Below are 13,389 nucleotides of genomic sequence, written 5' to 3' on the forward strand. Positions count from 1 at the left end.
TTTAATTTATTTGACAAAGATCACAAATGGGCAGAGAGGCAGGCAGAGAGAGAGAGGAAGGGAAGCAGGCTCCCTGCTGAGCAGAGAGCCCGACATGGGGCTCGATCCCAGGACCCTGAGATCATGACCTGAGCCAAAGGCAGAGCCTTAACCCACTGAGCCACCCAGGCACCCCTAACTGAGGAAATTCTTGACCAAGGAGTCAATTAAGTCACTATTATCAATAATAGGGCCCAGATCAAAATTTGGGATACCTAATACAGTATAAAGCACATTTATACTGAATTGGTGACAACACAATGAGAAGGCAGCCTTCTGCAAGCAGAGGAGAGGCCTCAGTGGAAAACAACCTCGATCTTGGACTTCCAGCCTCCAGAATGGTGAGAAAATAAATTTCTGCTTAAGCCACTCCGTGTATCGTATTTCATGGCAGCCCTAGCTAGAAACTAATACACTTTAGAAATCATTTTACCCTGATTGTTGATTGGAAGACTTCTGGGCAATCTGGCCACTGTGATCATAAGGACCACTCTATGAAGTGGAGGTAGAGAGGGGCTCAAGCTAGTGGAAACTTGGGCTTACCCAGGGTCTACCATATAATCATTACACTGGGGAGGTTGGCAGTCTGGATCAGGCTATATCAGCAACAACAACAAGAAATCCCCCACATAAAATGATAGTAGTTTTATTTTGATCTCACTTTTACTTATTACATAAATAAGTGTTGAATTCCTAAGTGCCAGGCTGTGCCTTGGGTACTAGGAAGATGATGGCAGAATATACTGGCATGGCCCCTGCTGCATCGTTTCAAGTGTGATGAGACAGGTACTAGAGTAGTTACCCAGAGGAGGTACAATATGCAATGAAATTTAAAATGGATGAGGGGATGGACTCCAGGATGCCAGGCGAGAATTCCTTGAAATGACACTGAAGCTGAAATTGGAAGATGAGTAGGAGTAACTAAACCACCAGGAGGCTGAGTGCATGGTTGAAACCATAAGGAGAAGCTTTGAGGCCTTCCCTTCTCTGTGGAGAGCCCCCAGGGGTGTCTCTCCCTCTCCCCGCCAGTCTTGCAGCCCTTCACTTTGGTGCTTGGTGGGGTCAGCAAACCCATTCTCAGCTTTCCACATTTCGATCCAGAAAGGATGTTGTTGGTGTTGTTTTTTAAAAAATGGAGATGTAATTGACCTCCCACACTATGTAAGTTTAAGGTATAGTATGTGGATTTGGTATATTGAGGTTACAGTAGGATTACCACCAGAGAGAGAGCTGATGCCTCTGATGTGTCACATAATTATCATTCTTTTTGTGAAAACAGGATCCAGTTTCTTGGCAGCCTTGAAGTTTATAATACAGTAGTGTTGACCATAATCCCTAGTGCATTTGAGCTTCAGATTTTGCCTATTAATTCTGAATTCATTCCTTCCTTAAATAACATTTCCCCAATTCTCCCACCTTCAGCTGCTGGTCACCACCATTTTGGGGTTTTTGAGATTCCACACAGAAGTGGTATCATCTAGTGTTTGTCTTTCTCTGGCTTCTCTCACTTGGCATAGTTCTCTCAAGGTCCATCCATGTTTTTGGAAATGGCAGGATTTCTTTCTTTTTCATGGCTGAACAATGTTTAATTATAAATACACACACAGTCCCTCCACATCTTTATCTGCTCATCCATTGATGGACGCTTAGGATGTTTCCTTGTTTTGGTTCTTGTGACTAATGCTGCAGTAAACATGGGAATTAGCCATTTTTATAAGATCTTGCTTTTCATTTCCTTTGGCTATATACCCAGAAGTGAGATTACTAGATTGTATGTTGGTTCTGTTTTTATTGTCTTCCTTGTTAAATTTTATCTATACTATAAAACTGCACAGAGCACACCTTGTCTTTTGTTTACCTTTTTCTTTTCCTCCCAAGACCCTAGAATTTAGCAGGTGTTTTTCCTGGCAGGTGGGTCAGAACACTTGAGTGATCTGCAAGCTGTGTTCGTCAAATTCTTTCCTTCTGTTGGAGTACTATTAATATACCTCTATATAAGTGTAATATACCTACTCCATTGCCCCCAGGGTGAATTCCTTCCTTTGGAAGGAGGTTAAAGGATGGCCATATCAACCTTTTTTTCTTTGTAGTTCTTAGGGCATAGAAGGCTTGTTCACCTGAGGTTCATGGCTCCTCCTGCTAATGGGTTCTCTATTGTCCAGACTGGCTTGTGTGTTATCTGGCCTGCCTGAACTTGTGGTGAGTACACTGGGCAGGGCATGGATGCCTGTGTCTGGGAGCTTTAAGGAAGGGGGTGGAAGATTAGAGAGTGATGCAGATGGATGAAGTAGTTGAGACACATTAAGTGTGCCTTTGTTCTCCAGTTTTCGAGTCAGCAATTGAACTGGACCCTAACACCTTTTTAAAAAAATTTTATTTTAGGGCGCCTGGGTGGCTCAGTGGGTTAAAGCCTTCGGCTCAGGTCCTGGTCCCGGGGTCCTGGGATCGAGCCCCACATCGGGCTCCCTGTTCAGTGGGGAGCCTGCTTCTCCCTCTCTCTCTCTCTGTCTGCCTCTCTGCCTACTTGTGATTTCTGTCAAATAAATAAATAAGATCTTTAAAAAAAATTTATTTTAGAGAGTCGCACAAGGACACAAGCAAGCACATGAACAGGGGGAAAGGGCAGAGGAAGGAGAGAATCCCAAGCAGACTCCACAGAGTGCTGAGTGCAGGGCTCTATCTCACAACCCTGAGATGACTTGAGCCAAAACCAAGAGTTAGACAGTTAATCAACTGAGCCATCTAGGTGCTCTAACACCTTTATTTATTTATTTATTTATTATTATTATTATTTTTTAAAGATTTTATTTTATTTGACAGATAGAGATCACAAGTAGGCAGAGAGGCAGGCAGAGAGGGAGGAGGAAGCAGGCTCCTTGCTGAGCAGAGAGCCCGATGCGGGGCTCGATCCCAGGACCCTGGGATCATGACCTGAGCCGAAGGCAGAGGCTTTAACCCACTGAGCCACCCAGGCGCCCCTAACACCTTTATTTAGAGCAGGAGACCATCCATATATCAAAATTGCTTGACACTGGGGACGCCTGGGTGGCGCAGTTGGTTGAACGACTGCCTCCGGCTCAGGGCGTGATCCTGGAGTCCCGGGATCGAGTCCCACATCAGGCTCCCAGCTCCATGGGGAGTCTGCTTCACTCTCTGACCTTCTCCTCGCTCCTTCTCTCTCTCACTGTCTCTCTCTCTCAAATAAATAAAAATAAAATCTTAAAATTGCTTGACACTGAATATATTTATTGCTAGAGCTGGGCCTAGGGTCTAGAGGACTATTTTCATGGATAGAATTAAAGGCTTTTCTCTGAGGGGGAAAAAAAAAAAACAAAACAAAAACAGCTCTAATCTTGCTTATTAATGCCTGAAGGTTTTGGGGCACCTGGGTGGCTCAGCCAGTTAAGCATCTACCTTTGGCTCACGTCATGATCTGAGGGCCCTCAGATGGAGCCCCGAGTTGTGTCTGGTTTCCCTACTCAGTGGGGAGTTGTTTTTTCCCTTTGCCCCTCCCCATGCTCATACTGTCTCTCTCTTCCTCTCAAATAAAATCTTAAAAAAAAAAAATGCCTGAAAGTTTTTCAACACAGGCTAGTCTTCCATTTCACAAGTAGAACTACTCTTCTTCCAAACCAACTCTCCCTCCTGAATTCCTTCAATGATCTATACTGGTGATTCTCTACTGAATTTTCTCTTGAATGATGTTTTTAACCTCTTATATTCTATAGGTCTAGAGTCTGCATGACCAGGAATAAAATTATTATAAAGATTTTTATTTAAATTCAGTTAGTTAGAGATAGGTCTTAAAATGAACGTATTCTAGAAGTTATTTAACATTTGAGGTATTCATTCACTTGATCTCACATCAACCATTGATTTGGGAGCACTGAGTATAGCTGAAATCTAAGATGAAGCTGATACATCCGAGGCATTTTAAAGTAGCCAAGGGCCAGCCCTATTCGTCCTGAACTGTCTGTACAGACAAAAGCAATTTGCTGAGGCTTGGGGTTATGCAGTGACAGGCTCTTGGAACCCAGACTCTAACCAGCTTTCCTCTGTTAGATTTATAGAAAGATGAAAATGTAGCTTTCCTAGCAATGGCTGATACCCAAAAAGTGTATATCCTGTGCTTCAAGATAAGGATGTATTTACTCTGGGTCTAGTTCTACCTACTGCACTGATTTCAACATAGTGAATTTTCTGACAGCTTTAGTTATTCCAAAGCCACAGGTTTACGCTTTGCCTTTTATGTGAGTTTAATCCTTTATTCCTTATGTGGCAAAAAAAAAAAACCACAAAAAACAAAAACTGGCAAGGGTTATCATTAACTGAAAAAAAACCCCCCAAACTGAGGAACCAAGGTGTAGTTGAGATTCCAATTGTGTGTGTGGGTGTGTGTGTGTATGTTTAACAGCACTTAATAGATTAAGTTATTCTGATTCACAAGAAACTTGTAATTACCTCTGGGAAGACATGGGTTGTAAGAGACTGACTTTGAACTGTAATATTTTCTGTATGCTGGATTTTTAACCGTATACCTTTATTTTTCCTTTATGTAAAAGATAAAGTGTAACAAAAAGGAATATAACAAACTCTTGAGAATTTATACACTGGAAATAGGTATAGTAAATAAAATACATACCTAGATGTTTAGGGAAGCATTGTTTTATGTTAAAAATTGAAAACAGTCTGAATTTCTATCACTAGGAGAAATAGTTGGATAAATTATGACATCTATACAAAGACAGTTTGGTTTTCAGGCAACAAAGTTTTTTGTAGCTAAGTGTCTAGTGTATGTAAACCAAGGGAATTAGAAGCATACTGATGTTATTTGCTTCTGGACATTTCTCCCTATGCCTTTGATTTTTACGTAGTTGTATGTGCAATTTAGTATTAAGGTTTCTGTTACGCAAATTTGGGTACATGTTTTTGTTCCTGTTGCTAGAATCTTTAAGCCGTGGTATATAATAAACTACATTGGGTAGATGTTGATTGTAAATTAATAATTGACATAAACTATTTCCCTATTGTATGATATTTAGGTTGAATCTAATTTGTTCACTCTAGCACGAATCATAATGTGTGTTAACCAGGGGAAGCAGTGGAGATGGTGAGATATGGTAGGATACTGATATATTTAGAAGGGAGGGTCAATAGGATTTGCCAATGAATTGGGTGTAAAATAGAACAGGAAGTAGAGACAAAGATGCCACCAAGGTTTTCGGCTGAAAAGATGAAGTTATCATAAGCTGAGATGGCTGGACAGTGAGACTGCTTTGAGCATGTTGAGTCTGAGATCTCTCTTTTGATAGTTACACTTGAAGGAGTCTTGGAGTTAATGAGAGGTTTCATGAGAGCTGTAAAGCTGGGAGTCATCAGCATTACAGGTGGTATTTAAAGTCATGAGATTGGATGAGATCACCAAGGAAGTGAGTAGGAATAGAGTAGAAATAGGGACTGAGCCCTGGGGCTCTCTAATTTTAAGTCAGAAGAAAGAACAAAAGCAGCCACAGAGGTAAAAAGAAAGCCCCTTCCAATTAGAAATTCTTCTTCACCGCTGTTTAATGAAAAACTGACTCCTATTTTACTCTGACTGTCAGAAAAGATAGAGATCACCAAATGAGTTAATGATCTACGATCTTCCAATCATTGAGGCAATTTAGAAATAAAATACTTTGTAAGTCATCCTTATATAAAGGAGATCAATTTGAGTAGATAATACTTCATCTGTAAGGTTGTATATAATTGGTTTTTTAGAATAGTAGTGGATAGATGATAAATAGATATTGTTTTTTAGAGTTGCCATAACAAATCACCATATGGGGTGGTTCACAATTCTGAAAAATTAAGAAGGCCAGAAGTCTGAAATCAAGTAGGGCTGGCCCCTTCTGGAGGCTCTGAGGGACAATGCATTCCATACCTTTCTCCTGGCTTCTGGTGGTACGGTGTGGCCCCAAGGCTTACATAACTCCCCGCCTGTCTTCACATGGCTTTCTCCTCATGTGTCTGTTTGAAATATCCTTGTCTCTTATAAGGACACCAGTCATTGGATATAGGGCCCATCCTAAATCCAGGATGGTTTTATCCCAAGATCCTTAAATTTTCAAAAACTTAATTTATGGTCATATTCACAGGTACAGAAGATCAGAACCAGGACTGGACATACCTTTGAAGGGACACTCTTAAACCCACCACATACAATAAAAAGGCTTGCAGGATAAGGAATAAGTTGCAGGCCAATTCCTAAGAAATACAGGTGTAAGTTGTTGCTAAGTACTAGCTTTGTGGTAAGAGATGAGATGCCACTAAAAAAACCTGTATGTAAGGATAAATGTAATCATTGTTCTCAAATTAACTTGGAGACCATATCAATTTCAACTGTTTGTCTTTATTAATAAAATGGCTCCTATGCAGTACACACTCTCAGACATAAATTTAAGGTTTTACTTTAAAAAAAGATATGGATGGAAAACTGTTGCTATATAGTGAAGTAAATGTCTTTAAACACCAAGATCTTAAAATTATATCCAAGTAAGAAGACCAAGAATAAATTAACTTATTTATAAAAATAACTATCAAGTAACATTTTGTAACAGAGCTGCCTCAATGAATTGCCTCAGACTTAATCTCAACTGTGTAGCTTATTTTAATTCTGACTTGGGATAAAAACTGTATGAATGAATGTGTCACCAAATTAACAGATACTTACCCCAAAACCAACAGAAAAGTTTAAAATAAAAACTGTCATTTATAAAATATCAATTAAGGCCTCTGAGAATCTGTTCAATGTTTGGGCCATTAGCCCTTTTCAGTCAGCCCCATCGACCCTACTCACCCCAAACTTAGGATAGAAAATTCCAAGGTGAAAAGTAGTTTTCAATTTTATCAATATATGAAATTATACACAAAAATTACCATGTGAGTATTTCCTTAACAAATTATATACCCCAAAGTGGAATTTTCTATTGTGCTAATTTTAATATAAATGAATATATTTAATCATATGTGACATTTTTCTTTTATCCTTTTTATTCTATAATCACAAAATAAGAAAAATTTAGATTTCAACTCATGTTAAAGTACATTTATGTCTAGTGGCTTTTAAAAATTTACATACTGGATATATATTTTGTAAAAAATAAAATACTTATAAATCCATAGACTTCCTTCCCCTCACCCCCCTTTGAGCGGTTATAAGAAAAATCTTACAGGTTATGAGGACCAAATAGAGGTTAAGAATAGATCCAGAAAACAATTTTTTTTTTGAAATTTTAACTTACTTTCTGTATCTCTTAAGAATACTTAAAAAAAAAAAAAACTTTTAAAAAAGGGTTCAGTGAGGCAGAACAATTCTTAATTTACTCTGAAATTACCTTACCTATGCTGTATCAAACATTTCAACTCTTTCAGCTAAGAGCTACATAATATCCTTAAGATCAACCAGAGAAGAGAAAAATCTCATCTTCATTACTGATTTAGAACCAAAACTTAAATCTTTCAAAGGAGTAGTTTAACCTACTAATATGTCTAAGATCTTCTTTCTTAGAAAGTAATATTCTTTCTCTTTCATTCCTGAAATATTTCCTATACTTAAGGAACTTATGGACAATTGTTAGCTATTTTAACTATGGCAAGTTAGCTAAAATGAAATCACCTCTTGTTTATGGTGCACATAAAACATTCTTATGGCCTTGCTAACTGAATTTTCTTTGACAAAAATTTACATTTCTGGGAAGGTAGACAGGCAATCATTAAAGCTGAAGTCTCATGGTACGTAAAGCTCTCTCTTAACTCCGATGCCATACAAGGAGGAGAAATAAAATTTAGTATGACAATCTTTCTTCATAAAACTGTGGCAAAATGTGAATAATTTCATGAACTCCCAAACATTTACTGGGGATAGTCGGGCTTACCCAAGTGTCATCCAGAATGCCACCTGCGCTGCTCGAAGCTCTTGACAGTTTAGCACTCAGAAAATCTTTAGTTTGTTCATCCATTAACAAAGTTTCTATTTTAAATTTTATTTTGGAATAAAGTCTATGACCATTAACTATGCATTTTTTTGTTGCTATCTCAAGAATTATCATTGCCAGTGCACTGTACATACTGTAGAAAAAAAAAAAAGCAAAGGGTAGCTTGAGACAGATTTTTCTGTTAATTCATTCACTTTAGTAGACCAGTCCTGGTGACCATTTAGAGCCTTGTAAGAAGCTCACACACTTACAGGCTCTTCAGCTCTTCCTCAGACTCAGGTCACTATTGGTCACTAATGCTGACAAAGATGAACTTTCAGACATATCATCCTTCCTAAGGTTCAGAAATGATTCTCGAGTTATTTGAAGGATCTCTCTCAAGCCTTTGTTTTCTTGCTAAAAGAGGGCAAAAAAACAAAGATGCAGTCAGCAGGACAGCCCTGAGAATACAAACATATCTTAAGCCAAACATATGAAGGTATGACAGAAGGTTCTATCATTGGCAGACATACACTAAATGATATATGCAGTTGAAGTTGACAACTTGAATCCAAAGAATACTTTTTTTTTTAAAGATACAGGAACTGTGCTCAGTGTTTTCCACCAGTGCAAAGCCTTCTTTTTTAAGCAGCTCTGATTATAGATGGAACCTGAGAAATTGCCTTATTTTAAAGTCATAGTATAGATGAAGAAAATAACATCTAGGTTTATATTTCTATAAACTCAGCAAAGCCTGTGAATAATACCCTGGGACTAGGACCTCTTAGTACTTTAGTCCTTTTACTCCTTTCCATGAAAGCATGGAATACAGGACAAGCCATCTGGTCTGGTTTGTTTTCTTTCCTCTAATTTGAAAGCAGCAGGGTTGGCTGAGTGAATTGGGATATTTTTCAAGAAGGCAAGTCACCAGATCTAGCACTAATAACTACCACCTCCCCCCCAGATTAGTTACTGTAAGAAATAAGCAGACATTTAAAAATATCATTTGTAATTCTCAACCATTTTGTCTTCAAACTTTCTAAATTTTACTGGTACAAAGCAGGGATCAGCAAACTACATACAGCCTGGCTTGAGGTCTGTTTTTTTTTTTTTTTTTAAAAAGATTTTATTTATTTATTTGACAGAGAGAGATCACAAGTAGGCAGAGAGGCAGGCAGAGAGAGAGAGAGAGAGGAAGCAGGCTCCCTGCTGAGCAGAGAGCCCGACGTGGGACTCGATCCCAGGATCCTGAAATCATGACCTGAGCCGAAGGCAGCGGCTTAACCCACTGAGCCACCCAGGCGCCCCGAGGTCTGTTGTTTTTAAATTAAACTTTACAGGAACATAGGTAAACTCAGTCTTTTTTGTGTATATTGCTGCTTTGTGTTACAATGGCAGAGCTGAGTAGTTCCAACAGAATGTTTGGTTTGCAAAGCCTAAATTATATCCTATCTGGTCCTTTACTGAAAAAGTTTGCTTAACCCTGTTTAAAGAATGCTTAGAGACAGAAATCACTTTAGGTTCTCAATAACCAAAAGTATCTCCATTATGATTTCAAAATGAAACTTTTAAAACATAAAAGTTGGGGCACCTGGCTGGCTTAGTTGTTGGGCATTTGCTGCTGGCGCAGGTCATAATCCCAGAGTCCTAGGATCGAGCCCCACGTTGGACTCCCTGCTTGGCGGGAAGCTTACTTCTCCCTCTCCCATTCCCCCTGCTTGTATTCCCCCTCTCTCTGTCAAATAAAAAAAATCTTTAAAAAATGAATAAAGTATAAAAGTCTGTTCTACTGATCTGAATTATTCAACAATGATGCTTTTGCTGCCACAAATAAAGGACGGAAAAGCTTATATTCCTCAGAAAAATACAAGTGCCCTAAGAATATCCGTGGTTTAAAAAAACTTTTCCTGCATCATCATCATTTCCAACAGAATGAAGAAATTTTTTAAATTACTAAATTAAAAAGCATATTCACCCAGTAACAGGAAGCAACATAGGATCAAAACATCAATGTTCTCAAATACTGCTTTACTGATCCTGGACTCTTCTATTACTATGGAAATGGTCTTGCATCATATGCCCATATAACCAGTATCCAGGTTAAGAAAGAGAACATTGCCAGTTTTCCACAGAAGTGTATACATATATTTTTAAATGGGATGTATTTTCTGGCATAAATCTTTGTATGGACAGTTTTTACCCACATTTGCAATTTAAAACTTACTTCAAGTTGAAATATTCGCTCCTGTTCCTTGCAACCCTGTTGCTCGTCAATTTCAATAGCTTTCCTCATTACTGCTGCCATTTCCGTTATCTGATCAACATGTGCTTGTAATTCCTGAAAAAGAGATGGGAGTTGCAAATCAGTGAAATACTTTAGTTTTATTTTTGGGTCCTCTCCTTTTTAAAAAGTCTGCATTGCCACTTAATATGGATGTAATACTCTTACATTGCCATTTAACATGAAGGTACTTTATAAACCAGTTTTACCAGAAAGTTGACTGACCATGAATGTGCTTTTGAAATCAGAGTTTTGTCAGGGCTACAAGTAAGGATAAACACCACAATATAACTAAACCCACTAGCAAGAAGAAGTGTACTCATATTTCACATTCCTCTCACCCTACAAACGATCAACAACTTTTCCTTTTTTATACCTACATATAGTACTAATTAAAGTAATGGGGAAGACAAAAATTGACATATTTGATCTCTTTACCCCTAACATCTTCATGATTCACAAGTCTTTTCTGTATTATCCATGTCTAAAAACTGATCTCAATCCAACCTAGAAACTTTTCCAGATTATAATCTTCCTTGAGAGCAGGAACTGTATCTTGTTTATATTTGCCCGTGTCTGGTACAAAATGGATAATAAATATTGAATAAAATGAACAGAAGTCTGCTTTTGAGTATTAAAATATTAAATGTCCTTCTTTGTAAACTGTTCAAATATCACTTAGGTATAAAATGGCCACATTTATTTGGTGTAGCAGGTAGTACAAATTTCTTCCAATCTCATGCTATTATTACTTTTTGCACACCTACGATATGCCAGGCACCGTGCTAAGCAATGGGAATAGGAAACCTATCAAGACATGTTCCCTGATTTCAAGGAGCTTAGAGTCAAGTGAAAGAGACAGACATGAGGTTTAAAAATCAACAGAAACTTGAGAATAATAATTTTTTCAACAAATAGCTTCTAAGACCATTGTTCACTGGCAGTTGGGGTGATTTTTATTATATTTTTTTTTTTTAAAGATTTTATTTATTCATTTGACAGAGAGAGATTACAAGTAGGCAGAGAGGCAGGCAGAGAGAGAGAGGAGGAAGCAGGCTCCCTGCTGAGCAGAGAGCCCAATGCGGGACTTGATCCCAGGACCCTGAGATCATGACCTGAGCCGAAGGCAGCGGCTTAACCCACTGAGCCACCCAGGTGCCCCTGATTTTTATTATATTAAGGTCAAACTCAAAAGCTAAAATCTCCCCCCAAAACCTTGTCTCTTAAATTGTATATATCTGACTTGTAAAAAGGATTTGGAAAGGACCTCCAAAACTTACAAAACTAGTAAACTGTGGAAAAATATGGAGAACAAATAGTATCTTTAGCAAACCACACATTTAGTACATTCTAACCAACAAAAATGCAGATCCTTAAATTATTTTAATGGGGACACCTATACAATGCTAGTATGCAGAAAGGCAAAACAAAAGGACTAATCTGCACTACCCAATATGATGCTATGTAAATGTCAATTAAAATTAAACACCTTTTAAAAAAGTTAATTCAGTCCCTGAGTTGCACTAGTGACACTTTAAGTGCTCAATAGCCAAGTGGCACTGATGGCTTCCATGTTGAATAGCACAGATAAAGAACATTTCCATCATTTCAGGAAGTACTACTGGACAGTCCTGGATTAGATTATGGTAGCAACAATAATATCAAGACAAACATCTATCATATTCTGAAATAGTTTTTTAAAAAAATTATTAAAATCTATCTCTCTGGAAAGGGAGCATAATGTTTAAAAACAAGCTTTAAGTACAGAACAGACAACTGTAGCAACTGAGGATGATGAGTAAAAATTCTGAATACCAACATTTTCTTCAGTTTATCATTTAGTGTCCTTTAAGTAAAAGGCTGTACAGGAAGCAAATAATTCTTTGCCTTTAAAATGGAAGAAAATGAGATTCCACTAATTTTTTCAGGACAGAGTCTGTTCTAATTAAATCATGAGAAAAAAAAAACCACCAAGATTTCAAACAGAACAGTTTTATAGGCCCAGTTCACGGAGGGTTCATTTATTACAATAAAATCTTTAGGGAAGTATCCTAGGTCTTTTAGTGAACACAGAGGCTAAGAGCTGTGCTTTCAAAACTGTCTGAAAAGCAAGAAGAGTCAGTAACATAATCCTTGAACTGTCAGTAATACAATCCTTGAACTTTCTTGAAATGCCTTTCATTTATAACTTTTGTTTAGCGTTATTTCAAATTTGCCCAATAAAGACCTGCCACAATAATTAAAACAAAAAAGACAATGTAGCATATATTACTAACATATACATATACATATACATATACATATACATATAGTATGAAACCTAAACAAAGGCATCTTTAGGTTATTGAGAACTCAAACTAAAGAACTACAAACTATTACAAATCTGAGTTAAAACTGTTCCTTTAATAGTTCGAACAAAACTTCTATGAAATCAGATTAAAATGACTTCCAAGAAAATACTTTGATGTCCACAAAGAGGGTAGCTGTTTACAAAATTCTGCAGCAACAAAATGAAAATCTGGCTTGAACAACCTTTAAAGCCTGCCATTATCTAACAGGCTGTGTATGATACAAAGGGAATTAATGACAGATTTAAAGTTTCTACACTGAATATTTTTGCATGGCTATCAAAAGCACAGTATATATATATTTAAGGCAATTTCATTTATTTGCTGATTTAAACTGGCAGGAAAATTCAATGTCAAAGAATGTTTTAAATGGACCTCCCCCCTTCCATCCACACCCCAAAAGTTGACTGTTTTATTTAGTGTACATTCTGATTTGCTTCCAAGTGCCTCCTCTCCAGTCCATGTTGAGATGCTTCAAAGATGTGTCGAGATGCATCAAGGAACAATCCTTCGGAGCTGTTACGATGTACCATGTCAATCTGTAGTATAGAGTCATTATAATGTTAATACGGATATTATCCGTAATTTAAAAACTGAATGAGTGTTAGTTCATGCGTGTTAGCCAACTGTTTGAAATGTTTGTTTTTTTAAGATTTCCAAAAAGGCATCTGTTCAAAAATAATGTAAAAATTAGTATTTGGAAAAAATGAGTTCTTCTCAAACTTTTTATTGATTTTCCAGTCTGTACTCAAAAACTTCTAAGTGAGGG

General features: G+C 37.5%; 1 protein-coding gene across 3 annotated transcripts in view; it reads right to left on the minus strand.

Moving 5' to 3' along the window:
* Positions 1–6,407: 6,407 nt before the first annotated feature.
* Positions 6,408–13,389, minus strand: part of FGFR1OP2 (FGFR1 oncogene partner 2) — a 30,900-nt gene continuing 23,918 nt past the window's right edge. For 2 of the 3 annotated variants that reach the window (XM_044228618.1, XM_044228619.1), the window contains 3 exons: positions 13,046–13,159; positions 10,216–10,329; positions 6,408–8,408 (listed from right to left, as the gene is read on the minus strand). In XM_044228618.1, coding sequence (XP_044084553.1) covers positions 8,271–8,408; positions 10,216–10,329; positions 13,046–13,159 — 366 coding nt within the window. In that variant the 3' untranslated portion in view covers positions 6,408–8,270. The remainder of the gene's footprint in view (positions 8,409–10,215; positions 10,330–13,045; positions 13,160–13,389) is intronic. The other variant, XM_044228621.1, reaches the window with a different exon arrangement.

The sequence above is a fragment of the Neovison vison genome, chromosome 12, assembly GCF_020171115.1.
Source record: "Neovison vison isolate M4711 chromosome 12, ASM_NN_V1, whole genome shotgun sequence".
Classification (NCBI taxonomy): Eukaryota; Metazoa; Chordata; class Mammalia; order Carnivora; family Mustelidae; genus Neogale; species Neogale vison.